Here is a 24,065-nt window from a genome sequence, read left to right on the forward strand (position 1 = left end):
ATGACATCATTTCCCGCCTTCGTTGCATGCGAGTCCCAGGGAGCGTGGGCATGCGTGTTGGGCAAGGGCTTCAGACAGCAGGGGGAGGAGGGAGCGCGAGAGAAACAGGAAGAACATCTTTAATTTCACTTTCACTTTAGGAGCCATTACTCTCTAGCATTTAGCATAGCGCAGAGCTAAGCAAGGAAACAGACAAAATAGCTGTTGACTAATCAAGCTTACAGCTGTAATGGCCTTCCAGTACCCTGACGCAAGACGCGATGAGGAGAAGGTGGGTGCAGTTCTCATGTTACAGACCCCACGGAGCCTTCCTAAAGGCACGTACACACTCAGTGGCGCCCAGATACAGGAAGCAGCAGGCCTTTGTGTATGGGGGTGGGTGCACATGTATGTAATGTATGAGAGTGTGTATGGGGTGGGGTGTGTACATGCCATACGAGGCCATACGAGGTCATACGGGGTCATACGGAGAAAGGTTTGCGTTGAGCTGATGTCTCTTTCTGTGGGTTTTATGTGGCTATCGTTTTTCCCCTTGTGGGATTTGCTCTTTGCTTATCTCATCTCATCTCATCTCATCTGGAGAATATAATCTATCTAAACTCTTTACAAAAAAAGAAAACAGAGCATTCCCAAAGCGCCAACATGTTATTGTGGGGTTTAGTTTATAGAGAGTACTGCCAAATGCTGGGATTGATTAATTAATGTGTGAGTAAGTGAGTGAGTGAGTGAGTGAGAATGTGTGTATGTGTACTCTCTCCATGTACATAAACATGTAGATGTGCTAACAGCTCATCTCTTCCTCACTGTGCAGGTGGATGACTATCATGGCGTCAAGATCTGTGATCCTTACGTCTGGCTAGAGGACCCAGATAGTGAGGAGACCAAGGTGAAAGCACAGCATATGTTTCCTAATGTGTTTGCATATTCATCCTCCCTGTACAAGAATGTACAGTAACTAATGCATACATACAATCTTCTCGATAGCGTGGCTTAGGTTTACTCGTCCCATTACTTAAAAGAGGTATTCAGGAGCCTGGAAGGATCCTAGATTTTGAAATGACACAATAGACTATGTGCACAAAAGGCTTTTCCTGTACGCGCATGTGTTTCCCTGTGGGCCGTGAACTGTGTTGTAACATCTCCTGTTGTATTGTGCTCCTTACGTATTCACGCCCAATAATAACAATTTTAACACACACGTTAATCCTTCTTCATCTGAAGATGCATTTCCAATTTCTTCGTCCCCGTGAGAGTTTAACAGGTGCAAAAATTCAAAATCCCCATGTTATTTTCCCATAGAGAACATCTCAAGATACCAGATCTCCTTATTTGGGAAAAGATGGTGGCTTTTTTGTAGGCGAACTTCAGAGGTCTATAGCGGCAGGTTCAAACACACCTGTCACGCACGTAGTCAGACCTACCTCCAAAGCTGCTCTCCCAAAGCACATGGACGTAGAGGGGGAGGGGGGTTAGGTTGGAGTTATGCAGGTTCAAACACACCTGTTGGGCACGTAGTCTATTAGAAATGTCCTACTGTAGCCTACTTCCTTCATAATTCAGTAAAAGGCTTCAGAGAACATCACAGACCCATCCTTTAATTTAACTCCCTACATCTCATTCTCCAAACGAGTATAATACTGTAGGTGCTTAAGACATGCATCTTTGGAATTTTTTTTTGAGTTTTCATGTATTAAAGAGATGAATTAACTCATCATTAAAGAGTAAAGTCCAGTAAGCACACACAAGAAGCCTGAACTGGGTGCTAGGCCAAAACAAAAGTAGTAACTATAAACAAAAGTACACACATCAATTGCTCCCAAGCAGGGGAGGCTAAACGCAAGTCAACACATTTGATCCACTTCTGAGTTTATCCATCTTTCAAAAGAGTTTATTTCTCAATCACAACATTCAAAATTCATACTGTATATCCACATTTACAATATGTACACTCCTCAACACTTTAGGAATCATTTAATACCACTGGTATTGTTATAAACATTGGATAATAACCTCCACCATCATCAGTCTGAATGCCTTTTTAAACTAGAAAAGGTAATTCCATGGAAGGAATTACCATTGCATGTAAATGCAAAAAGGTTGCTGACTGTGTAAAACATTCCTATTAGGTCTATAGTTAAAAAGACAACTAGGCTACGTACAGAATAATAGATAAATAACAATAACCCAATTACATTTCCACTGAAATTACTTGGAAAGTCACATTTAAAAAGTGATTTATGAAAATGCATCAAAATTGTGGATATAGGCTATTATGGAAAATAACTCTTCATTTAGGCTATTAGAATTTAAGACTGAAATGAAGTAGGCAACTTCAAACGAGTTGCAAGAGCTGACACTTTAGTAGCCTACAGTGAAACGACTGGTAGGATAGCTTATATAGCCTTCATATCTACACGAATGCAGGTTAAAAGTAGGCCATAGACTTAGACACCATTGGAATACGGAATACAATGTCAAACAACGCCAATCAACTATGATGCAGCAACAGGTAGGATATCTAGCAAATGTAACGTTAGCTTACAGTAGGATATTTGTACAGGATGAGCTAGTATGTTCTTCGAAGTGTCTCCAGGTGTGTGATTGTCCTAATAGGAATGTACAAGCTGTTAACAAAGGTTTTTAATTTGTGAATGATACCGAAAAACCTAGCCTGGAGCAAGTTTGGTTGTCGTTAGCTATATACAGTGTTAGATTTACTAACTCACTACTAGATTTACTCACTCTGGCCTATAGGACACTGACTGGATCTGCTCCCAGCTACTTCAGTTCTTTAATCACGATGTACATTCCCAACCGCCCATTGCGATCTTCTGAGGAGCGTCTGTTATGTCGACCAACCATACATGCTAGGTCAAATTGTAGATCCTATTCTTCAGTGGTTCCGTGTTGGTGGAATGAGTTGCCCAGTGCTCTCCGTTCCAGCAACAGCTTTGGATCTTTTAAGAGGGGTCTTAAGGCATATTTATTTAATATGCACTTAGTCCTTTGAGTTTGTGATGTGTTATGGTTTGTATAATAGTATTGTTTTGTTATAATTTGTCTATTGATAGAATTTGAAATTTATTTTGCTATTGTCCTTAAATTTAGCCATACCATGCTTTAGTTATTATTATTATTATATATAATTAACTGAGTGACTTATTTGATTGCTATTCTCATTTCACTGTTTTATTTCTCATTAGGTTAGTGCTTAAAATTATTGTTTTACTGATAATATTACTATTCTCCCTAGTTTGTAATTGTTCACTGTTAATTTAATTTGTATTGTTATTTATTTGTATGTCGCTTTGGACAAAGGCGTCTGCTAAATAACCATAGCCATAGCCATAGCCATAGCCATAGCCATAGCCATAGATTTACGTTGACGTTAGGTTAGATTGTCTTTAGCTGTTGATAACGTTACCGAGAGCAAACCGGTTAACGATATAAACAAATCAAGTTAGGAGTAGCCTAACAGGAGACAAGACGATAACGTCCTGGTTTAGCCTACAGCAGCTATGGCATGGTAGAATGTTTTCATAGCTGTTAGTAGCCTACTCAGCACGCAGCTACAGTTTAATGAGTAGACAAAACATTCAGGTTGCAGCGGTGGCATGGCTTTAGTTTGGATCAAAGATCCTTGATTACTGACAGCTGAGCACTGACGTAACAATTAGTCTTTGCCGCCAAAGGATCTCAATGTAAACTCTATGGGAATTTTAAACTCTTTTATCGTAAATATCTCAAAAAGTATGAAGTTCACAAATGTCAAAAATACAATCGTCAAATCTCCGTTACAAGGTCTTTGTAGGAGTGCTTGAATGACGTCAAACGGTTAAGTGGTTTTAGCGTTATAAATCGTTGATTTTGGTCGGAGGAAGAATAATTATCCCGATAATAAAAAGAACAGGGATAACAGTACATTGCATTTACATGCAATGTAAAAATCTGATACTGCATGGCACAGCCCACCTTTCCATGATAACAGCACGATCATAGTTCTATGATCAAAGTTTACTCAAATCTTATTTTACCTCTACACCCTTGCTCCCAAGCAAATGTACTCTTTTAATCTGTGACATTTGGGTCAAGCCCTTACCCGTCACGGATTAAAAGAATATATTTGCTTGGGAGCAATTGGTGTGTGGACTTTTGTTTATAGTTAATTTGTCTGCATTTCTGCATTCATTTCACTAGACTATAGGGTAACTGGTGTGACCATCTTCCAGTGAATTATGCTAACCAATGCTAACAGTGTCAGACATTAGAAAGCCATCAGTGTCCTTTTACTTAACTCTAGGGCGGATGGCAAATAAGCTACTTTCCCAAATAGCTGTCATGTTTCTGTAAAACCAGGAGGTCATTGATACTGGTGTGATTAACCAAAGTGATATAGCCATACAGCTGTGAAGTGTTGCTACTTTTGTATTACAGCATCACACCCATAAGGGATACATGCAGACGTGCTGAACAGCCCACAGTAATTAAAACCAGTTTCCATCTGTTGCTAATTTGTTTTCTGACCAAATAACCTTTTACACAGAGGTCGTTTAGTTTCTCAATTGCAGACTTCCCAGTTTGCCTCCTCTTTCTCTTTCTCAGGGCCCGTATTCACAAAGCATTTTATCTTACCACTAAGAGTACTCCTAAACCGCACTAGAAGATTTTAGTTAGGAGTTTTCCCTTAAAAGTTATTCACAAAGCCTTTCAGACCTACTTTTAGTAAGGAGAAACGCCCACTCCTAAACTAAAAGTGAGTCCCGTTGCTATGGTTGACGTCATTACTCATGCACGAGCTTGATGAAAGTGACCACCTTGATTGGCTGGTGATTATAACGCGGGAATGATGGCAAACCTCCCCTACAATGACGAGTTGAGTGACAGGTGTTAGGTCTTAGCTGGTGAGAATGCGTGCGCTATGTCGGGCTGTGAAGGATGGAAGATGATGAATAAATTAGGCATAGCCTTAATGAATAAAGAGTAAAGCAAGCCTAGGCTTAATGAAACATTATGGACTGGAGCAGTATCTTTGCAACATGGTTTAAATTAATCTGTATGAAAACACGTAGCCTATATTTGCAAAGAGGAGAAGCGATTTAATTTAATTAGGCACAATGAGACGTTACATTTAGTTTACATGCAATGGTGGTTTTGGTTGTCGGTGGCATTATTGCATTTGCACCCTTAGTTGCAATGCACATTTATTCCCTTGCATGACAGCGAGCTCCTGCACTGCACGGTCATTTCAAAACATCGCGACGTGAAATGCCACTAAAAGCGGGTTGTGAATAGGTCTTAGTGAGTTAGAAGTCCTCTCGAGTTCTTTTACGCTGTCCTAGACTTAGGAGCTAGTTTTAGGCTTAAAATGCTTTGTGAATAACTTTTAGTGAAAAAAATTAGGAGTCATAAAGTTAGGAGTGACACGCCCATTATTTTTAGGAGTTCCTCCCTAAATTCGCCAGTTAGGAGCTACTTTTAGCCCTAAAATTCTTTGTGAATACGGGCCCTGACCTCTTTCTCACATTTCTGTTGCATTTTTGCCTTCAGGCTTTTGTGGAGGCGCAGAATCAACTGACGATGCCTTTTCTGGAGAACTGTGCCGTGCGAACGCAGTTCCACCGGCGCCTCACTGAACTCTACGACTACCCCAAATACAGCTGCCCCTACAAGAGAGGGAACCGGTGAGCAGTGGAATGGAGTGGGACGGGGGAGTGTGTGGGAAACAGGGAAGGTTACGGGGCGAGAGCGTTGCACTTACCAGCATGCTGCTGTCTCACTGGCCCACTATGCATACATGTTGAGCAATGCCGGCGCATGTGTCATAGCGTCTGAATTAGTTCCGTTTACAGTAAGCTGAAGTTCAACCAGAAGACATTATGAAAGTTGAATGGATATTTTAATCCACAAAGGATTATAAAAGGAGACATGAGAGAGAGACAATGAGATAGAGTCTGAGGCATAGACCCCATCCTTGGTTCAGTTCTCTTGGAAGTGCAGATCCTAGCAGGCAGGGGCAGAGCCTACCCCCCAAAAGAATAAGAAATAAAAGATACCCACCCGAAATGTTTAGCTGGATAATCTTGTCTAAAATAGAGAATGGTAGCTATCTATCTACATACGATGTTAAGCATTGCAAGCTGTACCACATTTGGCGTCTCAGTGGCTCTGGGGACTCAGGGTCATTCTGTGGTCATGTTCCGATCCCAGTCCATCCTTATCACCCATTCGCTTCCCATCTTTCTCCAATGTCCTATCAATATAAAGGCAAAAAGGCCATAAAATGTATGGTGTATGGTGTAATTTTAATTTAATTTGATTTAATTTAATTTACTGTAATTTCCTGTAATAAAGAAAGTTGATGTAGGAGTTGACGTGGGCCTTTTCATATCAGCTGCTCAGCGGTGCATTATATCACTTTGCTATGTTCCCATATTTAGAGAATGTTTTTTTGTCATTTCGTTCATTTCATAAGATTCAGATGCTTCCTCTTTCCATTAGATGCTTCCTCTTTTGCCTTAATAACAGTCATACTGCCCCACTTCAGGTACTTCTACTTCCACAACCAGGGCCTGCAGAACCAGGATGTGCTCTATGTGCAGGACTCTCTGGACGGTACCGCCACAGTCTTCTTCGACCCAAACACCCTCTCTGAAGACGGAACTGTGGCCCTAAAGAGTGAGCTCTTCCCTCGGAATTCACATGATGTTCCAGAACACCACTCTCCCATCCCAGTTTAGGGAATCCCCCCTGACTCACCCCCATTAATAGTCTGAGACTCAGAGCTCTGTAAAACATGTGGCACGTAAAACAGCAGGCCTCCACCTCTCTCTTTCTCTCTCTCTCTCTCTCTCTCTCTCTCTCTCTCTCTCTCTCTCTCTCTCTCTCTCTCTCTCTCTCTCTCTCTCTCTCCCCTCCTTCCCTCCCTCCTTCTTGCCTTCAAAGGTTGTAAATAAGTCTGTTTGTGGGTCCTTGCTGTGTGCACCCACCATGTTTGTGCTGTCCTTAAAACACAATCAATCACCCATCCTCACATGCTTATTTCCCTACTTCACCTCCATCAGACTCACTCACTCCCCCTTCTCTACCGCAGTGGGGCGCCTATCTGAAGAGTGCGAGTACTTTGCGTACGGCCTGAGCACCAGCGGCTCCGACTGGGTGACGGTGCGCTTCATCAAGGCGGACGACCTGAGCCCACTGCCCGACGTGCTGGAGAGGGTCAAGTTCAGCTGCCTGGCCTGGACCCATGATGCCAAGGGCGTCTTTTACAACTGCTACCCTCCTCAGGACGGAAAGGCAGATGGTATGCATTGGCAAATATACTGTATATCTCTGTATGCATGAGTGTATAGGGGAGAAGGTGAAAGAAAGGATGTGGTGGGAAGGATGAGTCTGTGGGGGGATGTTGAATGTCTGTTGTTGTGAAGGTGTGTGTATGCATGGTTGTTGGGCGGACATATTTGGCATCTGGAGTACATGCATCAATCACATAGTGAGCTGAGTTAGAAATCAGGTAATTGTTTGGAAAACAGCATACAGGTGCATCATAGAAAAGTTTTGTAGCGTCACTTATTTATTTCAAAAAGCGAAACTATTCATATCATCTACTGTAGATTCATTATTTTTTATCAGACAGGACAGTGCACATTGCAGAATGACAGGAGGTGAGTGTGAGAGAAAGTAAGGGTGGGATTACGGTTTATAGCTCATGGAATTAACCAATCCAGAATCTCAGAGTAAAGAATTTAGAGTACAGAACTGTCGACCTGAGTAGAGCTCAAATCAGCTACAGTAACTAAGTCAAAACACAGATAATGGTTCCCTGAACCTTTACTCTCTCAGTCTGGGCTGGGCAGTGGACCTTTCCATGATATTCTATTTTTTTTAGATCCACCTGTATGTTTGAAAAATGTCAATAAAATTGACAATGTTTCTGTTGTTAACGGCTTCTCCTTATTGCAGGCACAGAGACAACATCGAACCTCAACCAGAAGCTCTACTACCATGTGATAGGGACCAAGCAGCCTGAGGATGTCCTAGTGGCTGAGTTTCCTGACAACCCAAAATGGCATAGTGGAGTAACGGTGAGATGTTTGCCTGTTCTCATTGACTAAGCCTAACTGTGGAATGAACGCCACCCATTTCCGCGTTAATTCAATCTTCTTCTGGTGTCGCAACGTTTGGCAGTTCATCAAAACCCTCAGAGCTACTTGAACAAGAGGACCTGTCATTCCACATTTCACACATGTGATATAATCATGCCATTTCCTCACCTGTTTTTACTGTAAAAAGACACTGTAGTACAGTGTGTGTCTGCCACGCTTTGGATTTCCGGACCTTGTGTGACTGCTGTGGCTCAGGTGCAGACAGGGGGATGGGGGGTCCGCTAGGTCATCCTGCAGAAGTTTCAACTTTAGATTATCTGGAATCACAACAACATCCCTGATTACAGTATGTACTGTACTGCTCAAGGAAGTGGCTTTTGCCGGATGCTGATTCACCATGCGCAGATGTGAATGCTTAATAAGTTACTGTGCTACAGAGCTCAGCCTAGTACTTACTGAAATGCCAGTCTGAGGAAATAATCTAAGGGGGGACTGTCTTAGAAGGCTGACTGAGAGGAGAATATGACGTGGTTCTGTCTGTATTCCCATAAATGCCACCAGTCATGAAGGTACTGTATTCCATCTAAACATGGTCAGGCAGGATTCCAAAACCAGACCAAACATAAGACACACAACAAAACCCCAAGTCCCTCCCAAGTTCCTTTTCAAGTGAATTCTCAGTAAAACCAAATACATCCACTGTGAGGTGTTACGATCGTCTTTTCTAAGACCCAGAGGAGAACTTGCGGCTGAGTTGTCCAACGCGCCAGTTAGTCACAACCTCTTCTTCTTTTTTCCACCTGTGGCTGAGTTAGCCAATGTGCCAACGGTTATGCCCATAGTGCATCCATTGTTTGCAGGCTCCACGCTGTCTGCAGACTCAGGCACAGGCTGAAACGGTGACTGAGATATTACACAACCGATATGCTCCTGCCCACTCGCCAATTCAGCCTTTTCTTCCGCACACTATTTCTTTACCAGTTTTTGGAAAACAAGATAACCAAAGTCCCCTTTTCCTTTTAAGTCAGAAGTCATCGTTGCTATTGTTTAAGTGGCATAAATCATAGTCACAGGCTCACAGCCATGTGAACCAAAATCAACCTGGACTCCAAAGCTAGCCAGGGAGGCAAAACTGCTAATTACTGCAGATTCAATAAAGCCATGCATGCATTGTTGTGCTTGGCATTTTCTCGGTATTAAAGAAATATCTATCTATCTATCTATCTATCTATCTATCCCTTTCTCTCTCTGTCTTTCGTCAGGTTTCTGATGACGGACGCTATGCTCTTCTGTCTATTACTGAGGGCTGTGAACCAGTCAACCGGCTATGGTATTGTGACCTGCAGCAATTGCCCAATGGAATCAAGGGTTAGTATCCATCGGTGTATTGCTGTTGTCCATGGTGCTTTTTGCTCTTTTTAGTCCCATTTCAAGTAAAGGCAGAGGTGGAAAAGTCCAGCTTCAGAAAGTAAAAGTTCAACCATGTATTGTTTCTACATTAGCACTTAGCACAGGTGATCTCATCAATTAATGTAGCTGCTCTCCCTGGATGAAGAGCTGTACTAATTAGAATCAGCTGGTTTAAGTGAATGGTTGGTACAGATACAGTATGTGGTTGGACTTTTACTTTCTGAAGCTGGACTTTTCCACCTCTGAGTAAATCACTGATCACCATCACTGAGGGAGAGGAAATGACAAAAACATGACTATCCTTTGATCCTCTAAATGCTGCATCGTCTACTGTAGAGTGGCATACTGTAATCTCCTCGTGTCCCGTGTCAAACAGGGATGCTGCCGTGGGTTAAACTGGTGGATAACTTCGAGGCACAGTACTCGTACGTCACCAACGAGGGCAGCGTCTTCACCTTCCGCACCAACCTGGAGGCGCCGCGCTACCGGCTCATCAACATCGACCTGCAGAAGCCAGACCCGGCCCAGTGGAGCACCCTCATTTCCGAGCACCCCAAAGACGTCCTGGGTGAGCTGCAAGAGACCACACACGCAGATAGGAAGCACAGATATTGGCTCGTCAGCAGTGTTGGGCAAGTTACTGAAAATTAGTATTCAGTTACAGTTACTAGTTACTTGTTTTGAAAGTAATTGAATTACTTGCCCAGTTACTGTATATCAAAAGTAATTAGTTACTAAGAAAAGTAACTTTTAAGTTACTTTTATGTCTGCGCTTTAGATGTAAATACGAACAGTACTGAACAGTCAAACACAATAAACATATTTGTTTAGACCTAGTGGGTCGTCAAAGACAATAAACATATTTTTTTAGACCTAGTGGGTCAGTGACTCAACAGTTGACAGAGGATGCATGTCATCGATAACATACCTAACGGTATGGACACGGTTATAGTGACCTATCATTCACAGCAGTGGCAATCCTAGTCTGCTCAACCCACAGAAAATGGCTCATCTTGTTTCTATTTCATATTTTGAATTCATAATCATAAACTATATATATATTGTTAACAGTTAATAGTACTTTAGCATCTGCATAATTACTTATAGCTAAAAATAATCAGTAATTTGAATAGGCCACTTCATGTTGATTACACTTGTCTTTAATGACATTAGCCTACAGGAGTGGTGTGTATCTCATTGAGTGACTGTCACTTTAAGAGGTACGTGAATGTAATTAGGTTTCATTCGGTTTTAACGGGGAAAGTCACGCATAGTTCACTGACATGTTTTCATTAAATAAAATTAATGTTAAAAAAACGAACAAGGTAAAGAGGATATTTCTGGCGTCATAGAAAAGATAAGTGTCTTGCTTCTATGATTTAGGTAGGTTGAACTCTTAGATGTGGGGTCTTTGCACCTGCACATAGGCTATTTTACAACTCACCGTTTCTGCCTTTGATTTCGACGAGCGAAAATTAATGTCCATACTTCCAGGAGAGAAAGCTCATCTTATCCGCACTGTCGGCCATGATGTGGTTTAATGCTCATTGATTGATTCGATTGGTGTGTGTGCCACCCTGCGACGTCAGGTCAGAAGTGAGCCTCTTGTCTTCTTGTCTGCAAGTGTACGATTTTCACAAAAGAGAGTAACGCGAGTAACGAACTCATTTAAATTTCAGTAATTGTAATTGCGTTACCTGATTTTAAAAAATACTTAGTTACTTGCTCGTTACCGCTAAAAGTAGTGGAATTACAGTAATGCGTTACTTTGTAACGCGTTACTCCCAACACTGCTCGTCAGTGGGTGGATTGATTGTTGGAACACCTCTGTTCTGAACCAGAGTAGCAACATGCATGTGTCCATGGTGGGCTATTAGCAGTGAACCTGATAATGCTCACAGCTTAGCCAGCCATCATGCTCACAGTGCCCTGAGCAGTGTCTTTCCTGACTATAGCATGTTTTTGAAGGTTCAGAAATTGGCCAAGGTCACCAAGCAAGTGGTGGTACTCCTCATGACTTGTATACCACATTTGTGAAATAGACACCACCTGGTCTGACGAGACATGAGTCATACTGCCTGGGCCTTTCCAGCGAGATTCAAAAACACTGCACGTCCCACAACAGGCTGACTTGATGCAACTCCACTCTGGGGTTTTGTAGACCTGCTGTCTCTGCAGCTAGTTTGCCTGCCAGATTCTGACTGCTGTTACCACTGTCCTGACTTGTCTCTCGCTCTGTCACTTCTCAAACAGGATGTGAGCTGAGTTTGAAAATGACAGCTGTATAATTTATTGCTTTTTTCATTTTTCGCGTCACGTTACTTTACTACAACCCTCCGACGGGGCAGGCGACATCCGGCCAGTAAGATGATTAGCCACTCCGAGACGGCGTGATGATAACAGAGAAAGTGAATGCGTCTCATCTACTCAGTCACATAATCTGTCTGCTTTTAATTGACCAGTGTCAACAAAGAGTCGCTCTCTTATCAGAATGTGTCAGTTGTTCCACTGGGCTATTGCAGTAATGCATTTAGGCATGGCCTGTAGGGTAGAGGTGAGAGGTGGTTCATGCTTTATCTTAACAGTGTCATGATGAGGCTCGAGGCTTTTTACGTTGTTGTTAAAAGACCTGTTTTGGTCATGGTAAGAATGCACGGCAGAGGCAGGAAGGACGTAGTGACCCCACACCTTGTCCTCGAAATGATTGCAACTTGTTGATTTGCGAGCTGTGAGCTGAAAAACCACATAATAGAATGTGTGAGCCCCAGGCTGTGTGTGTGTGTGTGTGTGTGTGTGTGTGTGTGTGTGTGTGTGTGTGTGTGTACATTAATCAAACAAAGAAAGGCAGACAGAAGAAGCGAAAGAAAGAGAGATAGGCAGACATGGCCCTAAGTGCAGTACAAACTCACCACAGACCACCTTTGGCCCACACACAACCTTCTCACTCTTACCCAGAGAGAAGAGGATGATGACTCTGATCAGCTCCAGAACATCAACAAAGTGAAGCTGGCATTGACAAGCTGACACTGTGGTGTAACTTCCCTGCGTAGCTCTGAGGCATCTTCCGCAGTTCCAAGGAACTACTGCAATTAGCCCGCAAGATCTTTGGCAGACATTTGAGTACACGTTGTGCTAAGCGTTTCAATGACTGGACGTCTGGCAGATTTGAGGGAAATGTGCTAATTATCTCTTGACATAATCTAGGCACTTACACAATGCACATTTTTAGCTTTGTTGTTTTTTTTCAATGGAAATCTCCATTGAAGTTTTCTATTAGGCCAGGTCTGCTAGGCTGAAACTTGGTACGTGAATCTGGCCCTTCACATCACCTTGAGAAACGGAGATCAATGTGAAAAATTACCAGAATTGACCTTTAAAGCAACACTAAAGCACTTTTCCTCTGTCGCACACACGCTATTTGTTTATCCAGCAAATAAAAGACAAGGTAGAATATGTAGTATGATTTTATGAAAATATGATGTATTGCGACATCGAAGCAAGTCAAATTTGTAGTTTCTGATGTCTTATTTAATCGAACTACAGATACACTACCCCACCTCGTAAAGTTGCATAGTGCGGTTATAGCCGATAGAGGGCCGCGAAGTGAAAGCAGAAGTGCCGTTCACTCTGTTACGAGTTACGCTGAAATGATTTTGGGAACATTATTTTAATGTACGATAAACTCTTTAGTGTTGCTTTAAAGCATTACCAAAATGCAACCTAGGGTGTTTTTGTGAATGTAGTCAGACTTTCGTTTAAAAGCATAATTATGTCGGAAGCGCCGCTTAAGCTTGTTCATGCTGTCGTTTTCAGAATCGTTAGTTTTTGAAACACTAAGAAGGCTCGACACAACATGAAACTTCCATCAATCATCAGTGTGTCTGTACGCATGAACTCGAGCATTGAGAATATTGTTTGTGTACACAGAGTTTGCTAAAAGAAAGGTTTTGAACACCTCACTTGTTTTGTTCTGCATGCTACCATCTTGCCGGTCGAGGAGTGAGTTGTCCATAACCTTTCTTTTTAGTAAACTGAATTGTAGCGAAGCACAGGTGAAGCATTACTACTGAGATGCTGAATAACCCAATTTCATAAAATCATGGTGCGTTCCTTTAATATTTGTTTGAATGTAAAGTGAAGACAATAGGGCACACATATTTTGCTAAAACCAGCTCATTGTAGAGTCTCTATCTTATTTGGGATTGCTACTTTGCCAATGATAAGTAGCCTAATTTGCCTCTTGCTCTCACACACATAATAGGTTTTCCACATAGAATTTATTTATACATGCACATTAAGCAATGTCAATACTGTTGAATTACTATTTGTGTGTCTATTTGTGTTTGAGGTTTACTATTCAGTGTTGACATAAACACCTGCCTGCTTGCCTGCCTCTTTTCCTCAGGGTTTGTGGCCTGTGTGAACCAGCGCCATCTCGTGGTGAACTATGTGCACGACGTGAAGGATGTGCTGCAGCTAAGAGAATTGTCCTCAGGCGAGCTGATCCGAGACCTACCCCTTGATGTGGGCACGGTGGCGGGTATCAGCTGTAAGAAGAAGCACTCCGACTTCTTCTATAAGTTCACCTCCTTCACCACGCCAGGTATGGTCATTTATGAAGGCAAACAACAAAATATATCACATCAGATTTCATTAGATAAGGATATTAGGTAAACATGATTGTCATGACACAGGTGTGTTTGTTTTTTGAGGTTTTAATACTCCTTGTGACATAATGTACCTGAATGTCAAGAGAATTAGCATTTTTCACATTTTTACCCGGTTTAGTTTTTAGTGCCATGGCAAAATACAATTTTCTGTTGTCCCATCATAAGAGTTTTAACATGTTTGTTCTGCTGAGCATGAACTTCTCTCTAATAAACATCAAGACTTGAACTTGAAACAAGGAGGGGGGCCCCCAAATCAAATCAATACTGTCATTCCTGGTCCATGCTCTGACAACAGCTCAGAGATAGATTATATATGGAGAGCGATGAAAAGGTGACCTTGAAACTGTGGTGTAAAAGCCGACGCAATGAAACATTTGGGTGCACTTATTTTTTGTCCTGGTGCACCTAAATTATATATAAGTTAGGCGTTCTTGTGCAACCAATATAACAAGTTAGTCTGGAGCCCTGCACCTCTTTCAGTAAACACTCAAACAGAAATGAAAGTGCAGAAAGACCAGGAAGACCTCTCCCAGCAAATAGGATGTTTTTCTGTGACTCAGACGCTGGCCTCCTGCACGTGCTCTTTTCACGTGCTCGTGCCCTTTGCCCTCAGGAGGTTCTAGCGCTATCATTCTCGAGAAAACTCCTCACTTCCCCTGATGCTGTAACAATAGGACTACGGAGACATGCCTCAACATGAGTGTGCTAATGAGTGTGAGTGGTCTGAGTGGCATCTCCAGGCTGTGGAGATCTGTTGTGGTTGCATAACATGACATGTTTAATACCTGTAGAGCTGCTTTGGCCCCGGCCCGTTTCTTTGAAATGGTGTAATTATCGAGTCGGAGTCAGGAGGGCAAACTGTCTCCTCCTGAGCGCTTCTCAGATTGAAAAACAGATAACGGAAATCACCTCTGAGTCAGACCGATGCCCCAGTTCAGTCTAAGAGCCGGAAGCCCAGCTTGATCTTTACCTACGGCGCAGGGTTAACCCTAAAAGCAGCAGGGATCTGCTTTGGACTCAAACGAGTGATCTGACTACAGAAAAGGCATACAAGATGTTTGGAAAGATCAACAATACCCAGGGCACTACTAAGAGGACAGAGGTTACTAGCATGCTAACAGTTGTGGTTTGGCATTATAGCCAAGTCATGCTGTGAAAGATGTATTTACATTTTTACACGCTGTACATACAACACAGTTCTTCCATAAGACAAACAACAAAGTAGCAAATTGCTGCGTAGGATGCTTTACCAAAGCATTTGATTAAAGGCTAATGTTCACCTTGCCTTTCAACAAACTTGTCTTTCTTGTCCTCTTCGCAATACATGTTCCCTATCCGTGTTATTCTTGCCCACGCATTCTAGTGACCCATTACTTTCCGAAAATTGGAACAATGGACAATTTATTCTATCCTACACTAAACTATTTGAACTTTCTGATGCTACAAATTACCTTACTGTACTGGAACTGACCCTAGGCAGATGGGTTGGGCCCTTGAGTCGTGGATCTGTCAGAGGTTTCTTCCTGTATGTATCTCCAATTCTAGGGAGTTTTTCCTCGCCCCTGTTACTCAGGGGCTCTCTTTGAATGTTTAACACTCTGCAAAGCGCCATGAGACATGTGTAATGTTTTGCCGCTATATAAATTAAATTGAAATTGATATCCCAGAACGATGGCAATATTTCAAATCCAAATACTTCCTTCAAGGTCAACCCTCGGCAGCTCTGCCTCTGGGAAGGAGATCCTAACTAACCCTTGAGTCTTATTGGCCTACTGGCATGTACTGTTTTGAATCCAGCTTCAAAGCCTTAGACTTCAATTGATGCCCCAATCCCAAGGTGCCTTTCTGTGGATTCACACTACAACCTTAACAAATGAACGCACACTGAACACACAGACACAGTACTGGAGGTACTGGAGGACGGAAGGCACGTTAATTAGAAGAATAGGAAAGAATGATCACTTGCAATGTCGAGCTCCATGGGTGATGAGTCGGGATGGGAGATCTGCTCTGCCCTAACCATTGTGGCCTCCTCCTCTCCTCTTTTCTCATCACTCCTCTCATCTCCTCTCCTCTCCACCTGCTCCTCTCCTGAATCCTCCCTTCACTCCTCTCCTCTCCTCTTGCTTATCTTCTCCCCACTCCTCTCCTCTCTCCTCCCTCCACTGTCTCCTCTTCACTCCTCTCCTCTCCACCTGTTCCTCTTCCTCCCACTCCTCTCCTCTCCTCTCTCCTCCCTCCACTGTCTCCTCTTCTCTCCACCTGTTCCTCTTCCTCCCACTCTCCTCTCCTCTTCCTCCCACTCCTCTCCTCTCCACTCCTCTCCACCTGTTCCTCTTCCTCCCTCTCTCCTCTCCTCTCTCCTCCCTCCCTCCACTGTGTTTCCTCTCCTCCTCACTCCTCTCCTCTCCACCTGCTCATCTTCCTCCCACTCCTCTCCTCTCCTCTCCTCTCCTCTCTCCTCCTCCCTCCACCGTGTCTCTTCTCCTGCTCCTCCTCCCTCCACTCCTCTCCACCAGGGATCATCTTCCACTGTGACCTGAGCCAGTCTCCCCCGGAGCCGCGGGTCTTCAGACAGGTGGAGGTGAAGGGCATCCAGCGGGAGGACTACCAGACCACACAGGTGAGCCAGACGCCGCCAACCGCAAAGCAGCAACGGGAAAGAAACACGGAGAGCATTTCAGCACACAGAGAGCATTTCAGCTGTTGAGCTGTAGCACTAGTAAGATTTTAAAACAAGCAAATTTGTTTTTTTTAATTACTGCAGTCACCATGGCAATCATTGTCATGTATGTAAACATGGGTGGATCAGGAAACTTGGGAGTGTCTGCACATGCAAGGAAGTTTTCATATGAATTCCTTTAAAGCCTCCTCCTTTAATTCCTTTAAAGCCACACCATTACCTAGTAACCGTATGCTACTTATGTAAAACCAATTAATTAGATATTGAGGATAGACATGTTATGTCCCTTTTATTAATATGTAGGGTCTGAAACACAAACTTGATATATCACAGAACATAACAGAAGTTGGTCACAGTGTGAGCAGTTCTCAGTAGTCCACAATCACACAAATGAATGAGAACTTTACATATGAAATGGGCTTTTATCATTTCCAAAGAGCACATAACATGTATGCTCTTTTCACAGAGCATACTGTACATTCTTCTCTAATATGTTCCACATGGTGCACTGTACCTTCATGAACATCTAATCTAATCTAATCTAATCTAATCTAATATGTTCCACATGGTGCACTGTACCTTCATGAACATATATCATATACTGTTTCCCAGTAGACATTTTTGTTTAAGTGGGAGTGAGGGAGTGAATGCAAATATCAGACACAATGGGCTTGGTTAGAAACGGCCTGTGAATTCATACTGATAATGTGACTATGTACTCTCACAGTGATAAATGTTTGTGGTTGTGGTTAATGACAAGACATAAGTGTTGCAGCTGCAGTGTGTTGCAACTTGCAACTTCATCAAGTTTTTGGTTGTTTATGTGTGTATGTGTGTGTGCATGTGTGTGTGTGTGTTTTAGGTGTTCTACCCTAGCAAAGATGGAACAAAGATCCCCATGTTCCTTGTCCATGCCCGTGGTATCAAGAAGGATGGGACAAACCCTGTCTTCCTCTATGGTTACGGAGGCTTTGATCACTCCCTTCAGCCATACTACAAGTGAATATTGCTGCTGTCATTTTATTTATTTATTTATTTTTCTGAAGTATTACTGTACTGTGTTGTTCTTTATATTTGGCAACTCTAATATTATTGAATTGGATTGCATTAAATAGAGACAGACAGACAGACAGACAGAGAGAGAGGGGAGGGGAGAGAAGACTGACTGATATAGATAGATAGACTTATATAGATAGACAGTCAAAGAGGAGAGCAAATTGACACCCTGCTCTTCTCTGTCCTTGCAGCTCGTCATACCTGTTGTTCGTCAGACACCTGGGCGGCATTGTGGCTGTGGCCAACATCCGTGGAGGGGGAGAGTATGGGCAGACCTGGCACAAAGGTACTAAACCCCCCCACCCACCACACACACACACACACACCCAACCCCTCACCCCCACTCCTGGACACACACACACACGCACACACACACACACACACACACACACACACACACACACACACACACACACACACACACACACACACACACACACACACACACACACACACACACGCACACACACGCACACCCAACCCCTCACCCTCTCTCCTGGACACAGAAAACACACTGGAGGCAGAGAGCCATACAGAGGCACACTTATTTGTGTGTGTGGTCAGCACTCCAGACTTAATCATGGCCTCTTTAACTGACAACTAATTATGTCCCTAACAGCAGGCCTGCTGTCGCTGGCTGTGTGTTCAGGCCTGCTGCTGAAAGCTAACAGAGAGGAAGTGACAGCTGACTCCAGAACAACAAGGAGATTAGAGTGTACTGTGTTGTGTTGTAACTGTCAGTGTGTGTGTGTGTGTGTGTGTGTGTGTGTGTGTGTGTGTGTGTAGGTGGCACGCTAGGAAACAAGCAGAACTGCTTCGATGACTTCCAGTGTGCTGCTGAGTTTCTGATCCAGGAGGGATACACCACATCCAGCCGCATAGCCATCAATGGAGCCTCCAACGGAGGACTGCTCGTAGGTGTGTACCTAAGCCCAGCAGGACGTGTGTGTGTGTGTGTGTGTGTGTGTGTGTGTGTGTGTGTGTGTGTGTGTGTGTGTGTGTGTGTGTGTGTGTGTGTGTGTGTGTGTGTGTGTGTGTGTGTGTGTGTGTGTGTGTGTGTGTGTGTGTGTGTGTGTGTGTGTGTGTGTGTGTGTGTGTGTGTGTGTGTGTGTGTGTGTGTGTCTGTCTTCATATGTTAGTGAGATATATTTGTATGTTATATGAGGTAGTGTCAGCTGTACATACACAGTAGGTGTATATGTGTGTGTGTGTGTGTGTGTGTGTGTGTGTGTGTTCAATTGCAATACCAAACAGTGGAGTTGGAGGCACATATAACTTGAAGCAATTGCTTTGATGACTGTAAGCTTGGAGAGAGCTGTTTTAACTTCACCACCACCAACAGCTTTGCCAAGAACTAAATAGAGGGAGGTTTTTTTTATAATACTTTCTGAGTGCTTGAATTGAGTGCCGACAAAGTTTTGCGTTCTTTCCAGCAGTTACCCAAGCCAGTGTGCAGCTGAAAGGAAAGCAATCATGCGTGAAAACCTGCCAAGCTAAAAGGAGAGGAAACAAACCAAAAAAAAAGAAGTATAGAAGTAGAGAAGAAAAGAGACGAGGGATTTTTTTTTCTCAAACACAGTGCTTATGATAGATGAATCAAACAGAGGACAGATTCAATCAGTTTGGTAATTAAATGGCAGATTAAACAGTGAATCTTGGTGGTTAAATGGAGGGTGTATATATCATATGGTAGGACATTACTATTCCAACAGTATTCAATAGTGTGCACCTGCACTCCTCCCTCAGTCGAGGGCTGATGGACAAGGACTGAGTTGTATTGTGGTTAGTTTAGTGATCACGTTGTCTATAGGTGCTTCTCAACATGCCTCCTCGATCCTCGATGCTCGATCCTCAAGGGGCGTTCCCACTGATCTATAACTAACACTGGATAGACTATCCCATTGTTTTCGCCCCATCATTCTTTGTAGATCAGTGAGGATCGAGGCCCATGGAGCAAGGGAGGACGTATAAAAGCCCAAATGAGAGACACCCTATGAGAAGGGAGGGTCGAGAGGCCCACAGGTGTAGCTTTAATTGACTTTTTGATGTCAGGTGTTACTGAAATATGAAAAAAACTTCTATGAAACTTCTATTGGATGAGTGTCTGTGGATGTATGCGTGCAGTATTTTTTCATGTTGGTAACTGACCATACTGTATGTTCATATGTCACAAGAAGAACAGGTAGAGAAGGCTAAGAGGTGTGTGGGTTAGTGAGTGGACACGGTACATACTGTACAGTAGGTACACATCTTTATGTTGTACTGTAGTTTAGTTTGCATACAGTATGTGTGTATGTGTGTGTGTGTGTGTGTGTGGCGGGGTGGTGGGGTATACACACCTGTGTACATGTAGCTGTTGTAATGTGTGTGTGTGTGTGTGTTTCATCCCAGCGGCATGTGTGAACCAGCGTCCGGAGCTGTTTGGCTGTGCCGTGGCTGAAGTTGGGGTCATGGACATGCTCAAGTTCCACAAGTTCACCATCGGCCATGCCTGGACCACTGACTATGGCTGTGCAGACAAGCCTGAGGAGTTCCAGTGGCTCATCAAGTACTCTTGACCTCTTTTTCCATCTCTCTCTCTCTCTCTCACACACACACACACACACACACACACACACACACTCAGACACACACTCAGACACACACACACACAAACAATTATTTGCTCAGTTGCTCACACAAACAATCCATTAAGCTGTGAGTGTGTGTCCATATTGTGGCCGCTGTGTTGTGGGCCCTTTGATGCTCTGATCTTTAAATGTCAGATCAGCACCTCATCATTCTCCTCAATTACGTGCTCCCCACACATCAAAGCCACGCTGTACACACACACACAGCCACATGGTGCTACTGTTCACCTCTAATCCCTTTACCACAACAGGAGCAAACAGTAGCAGCTTTCTGTACCTCCTCACATTAATCATCATTAATACGTCCCGTCACTGATATGTCACCGCACTCTGTATTTCAGCGCATGTGCTGATATGTGTGTTGTCACCTGTAATCTCTCAACTTCTTCTTTCCCTCTTCCCTCGTTCCTCTATCCCTCTTTCCTCTTCAACTTTATTCTCTCTCCCCACCTTCTTTCCCTCTTCCCTCGTTCCTCTATCCCTCGTTTCCTCTTCAACTTTATTCTCTCTCCCCACCCAATCCCTCCCTTTCCGCCTCCTCCTCCTTCCTCCTCCTCCTCCTCCTCCTCTGTGAATCCTCCTCGTACTCCCAGGTACTCTCCTCTCCACAACCTCCCGGCCGCCCCGCGCTCCGACGGCCCTCCGTACCCGGCGGTGCTGCTGCTGACGGCGGACCACGACGACCGCGTGGTGCCCCTGCACACGCTCAAGTACGCGGCGACGCTGCAGCGCGGCGTGGGCCGCAGCCCCGGGCAGCGCCAGCCGCTGATGGTGCGCGTGGACACCCGCAGCGGCCACGGCGCCGGCAAGCCCACCACCAAGGCCATCCAGGAGGACGCCGACATCTACGCCTTCATCGGCCAGGTGCTGGGCCTCAGCTGGAGGGACTGAGCGGAGAAGGAGAAGGAGGGTGCGTGGGGAGACAAAAGCACAAAAAGCAATACAAGGCTACTGTAAATGGGAAGAGAACTGAAAACTGTGGGATACACCTGAAAAGCACAATTGATTCGCTCTCAATAACCTGCACACACCTCTGACTTAATCATCAAATTCAACTTCAAAAATAAGCCGTCACTGCCAAATAATAATCATTTTTAAAAAGTCATTTTTTTTGTGGACAATGTATTATGTTCTAGGGGAGAAGGAGAAGGGCGTGGGGAGACGAAAGGTGCCTCTCATTTGGCTTTTATACGTCCTCCCTCGCTCCTCGGGGGCCTCGGTCCTCACCGTTGTACAGTATATAAAGAATGATGGGGTGGCCACAATGGAAGTCTATCCCTTCTTCTATCTTTCTTTATGAAGATCAGTGAGGATCGAGGCCCCAGGAGCGAGGGAGGACGTATAAATGCTGAATGAGAGGCACCCATAAGCACAAAAAAGCATACAAGGCTAAATGGGAAGAGAACTGAAAACTGTGGGATATACACCTGAAAAGCACAATTGATTTGCTCTCAATAACTTTCACACATCTCTGACTTAATCATCAAATACAACTTCAAAATAAGCCGTCACTGCCAAATAATAATGATTATTAAAAAGTATTTTTTTTGTGGAAAATGTATTATGTTCTACACAGCACAGTGTCTGTAATACTACTTTTCAACACTAGATGGCAATAGCAGACAACTTTTATGCATTACCATTATGCACACGCAATGACAACCACTGCCAAACCGACAGTACTGAAAAAATGCTATTGATCTGGCCAAATGTCACACTCCTCCTCTAGACTAAGCCATGTTTGTAGTCTGATTAAGAGAGCTATGCCCCGAGGACTTTAATTACAAAACCAATCAAATGTGTTGGGGGTAGAGGGGTGGCACAGAATACCATCATGAATGTGAGGAATGAGAAGAAGAGAGAACCAGATTACTGTCAGTGTGTGATGTATCCATGCATTATTAACCCTTCCCATAGCTCCGATCAGTCTTTTTTGGAAATAACTGAATGGCAAAAGTATGTTTGGCAATTAACATAAAAATTGTACAGTGCACAGTACAGGTACAGTGCTTATAAAGTCACATTTTTATATGTATGAACTATTTTATTTTGCTATTGTCCTTAAATTTAGCCATACCATGCTTTAGTTATTATTATCATATATAATTAACTGAGTGACTTATTTGATTGCTATTCTCATTTCACTGTTTTATTTCTCATTAGGTTAGTGCTTAAAATTATTGTTCTACTGATAATATTACTATTCTCCCTAGTTTGTAATTGTTCACTGTTAATTTAATTTGTATTGTTATTTATTTGTATGTCGCTTTGGACAAAGGCGTCTGCTAAATAACCATAGCCATAGCCATAGCCATAGCCATAGCCATAGCCATAGCCAACTAAACTAAATTGAATAGTTATATAAATAGCTATTAAAGGGACTACTAATGCAATGCATTATTTACATAACCACATCAAAACTAAATTTCACATAAAGATATAAAGCTATTTCTTTTTTATGTTACCTATTAATATGTCATATCTGATTGACTATAATGCAATCCATTTGCTAGCATAAACAACATCAAACTTAAGCATTAAGCAAATATGGTTTATTGCTGCTGACACTGATAGCTTGTTGGTGGTTCTAAAGTTGTGTTGGTTAGGGCAGCCTTAGTGTAATGTCATGTAAGTGAAAGCCTGTGAACTGAGAGAAGCCATCTTCAGCTGCAGCTGCCTCCTGAAGCAGGCCACCGAGTGTCACTTATCAGCTGTCATCCGGGAGGAGGGGAGAGAGGGAGAGAGAGAGGAGAGGAGAGAGGGAGGGAGGAGAGAGGAAGAGGGAGAGGAGAGGATTGGAGAAGAGAGGGGCAGTGAGGCGGTTGGAAGGGGAGGGTAGGGCAAGATTGAAGTAGTAGAAGTAGTAAAAAAGGGGAATGGTAGTGAGAGGCAGAGTGGTCGCCAGCTAAAGAGGAGGGGATTGGCATAAGGGCAGGGATGGAGAGAGAGAGAGAGAGAGAGAGGGGGAAAAGTTGGAGAGAAAGATTTTGAGAGAGTGAGAGCCTGCTTGTAGGAAGGCAGAGGGGAATTGAGAGAAAAACAGAATAAGAGAGCTTGAGGGAGAGTGAGACACAAAAAAATAGGAGAGAGGGGAAGTGGATGAGGAATTGAGGGAGAAAGAGAGACTAGAAGAAAGGAAGCGAGTGAGACAGAGAGAGAGAGAGAGAGAGAGAGAGAGAGAGAGAGAGAGAGAATCCCAGTCTCCTGGATTGGCGGTCACGGGGAGTTTAATCAGGGCTCACTGCAGCCAGGCGCGGGCGAGTTGCTCCGCTGCTCGACTGAACCATTGGCCCTCCTAAGCACGTCTCAGTGGAGCGCTCCCAGGGCCGGGGGATGGAGGGGGGAGCGAGGGATAGAAAGGGAGAGAGAGAGGGATGAGGAGGAGGAGGAGGAGGAGGAGGAGGGATGGGTCATGGATAGGTAAAGCTGTGCTGGGCCATGGTGAAATCTCTGATCTCCCTGCTGCATCTGGGCCGGGGCTGATGAGAATATTAAAAAACACACGCACACACTC

General features: G+C 43.6%; 1 protein-coding gene across 2 annotated transcripts; it reads left to right on the plus strand.

Moving 5' to 3' along the window:
* Positions 1–71: 71 nt before the first annotated feature.
* Positions 72–22,584, plus strand: LOC134072789 (prolyl endopeptidase-like). Of its 2 annotated transcripts, none has more exons than XM_062529636.1 (15): positions 72–271; positions 812–886; positions 5,548–5,681; positions 6,545–6,675; positions 7,091–7,300; positions 7,960–8,081; positions 9,365–9,470; positions 9,889–10,080; positions 13,918–14,115; positions 16,702–16,805; positions 17,728–17,864; positions 18,113–18,207; positions 18,708–18,839; positions 20,313–20,469; positions 21,145–22,584. In XM_062529636.1, exons 1-15 carry the CDS (start codon positions 230–232, stop codon positions 21,440–21,442), a joined length of 2,133 nt encoding a protein of 710 aa, XP_062385620.1. In that variant the 5' UTR covers positions 72–229; the 3' UTR covers positions 21,443–22,584. The 2 variants fall into 2 exon arrangements, with proteins under 2 accessions (XP_062385620.1, XP_062385621.1); XM_062529637.1 differs by lacking the exon at positions 72–271 and adding an exon at positions 355–375.
* The last annotated feature ends 1,481 nt before the right edge of the window (positions 22,585–24,065 follow it).

Source organism: Sardina pilchardus, chromosome 24 (assembly GCF_963854185.1).
Source record: "Sardina pilchardus chromosome 24, fSarPil1.1, whole genome shotgun sequence".
NCBI lineage: Eukaryota > Metazoa > Chordata > Actinopteri > Clupeiformes > Clupeidae > Sardina > Sardina pilchardus.

Coding starts and splice junctions, on each gene's coding strand:
- LOC134072789 (XM_062529636.1), top strand. CDS start 230: ATGGCCTTCCAGTACCCTGACGCAAGACGCGATGAGGAGAAG. Junction 5,682..6,544: donor CCCTACAAGAGAGGGAACCG/GTGAGCAGTGGA, acceptor GCCCCACTTCAG/GTACTTCTACTTCCACAACC. Junction 20,470..21,144: donor GAGTTCCAGTGGCTCATCAA/GTACTCTTGACC, acceptor TCGTACTCCCAG/GTACTCTCCTCTCCACAACC.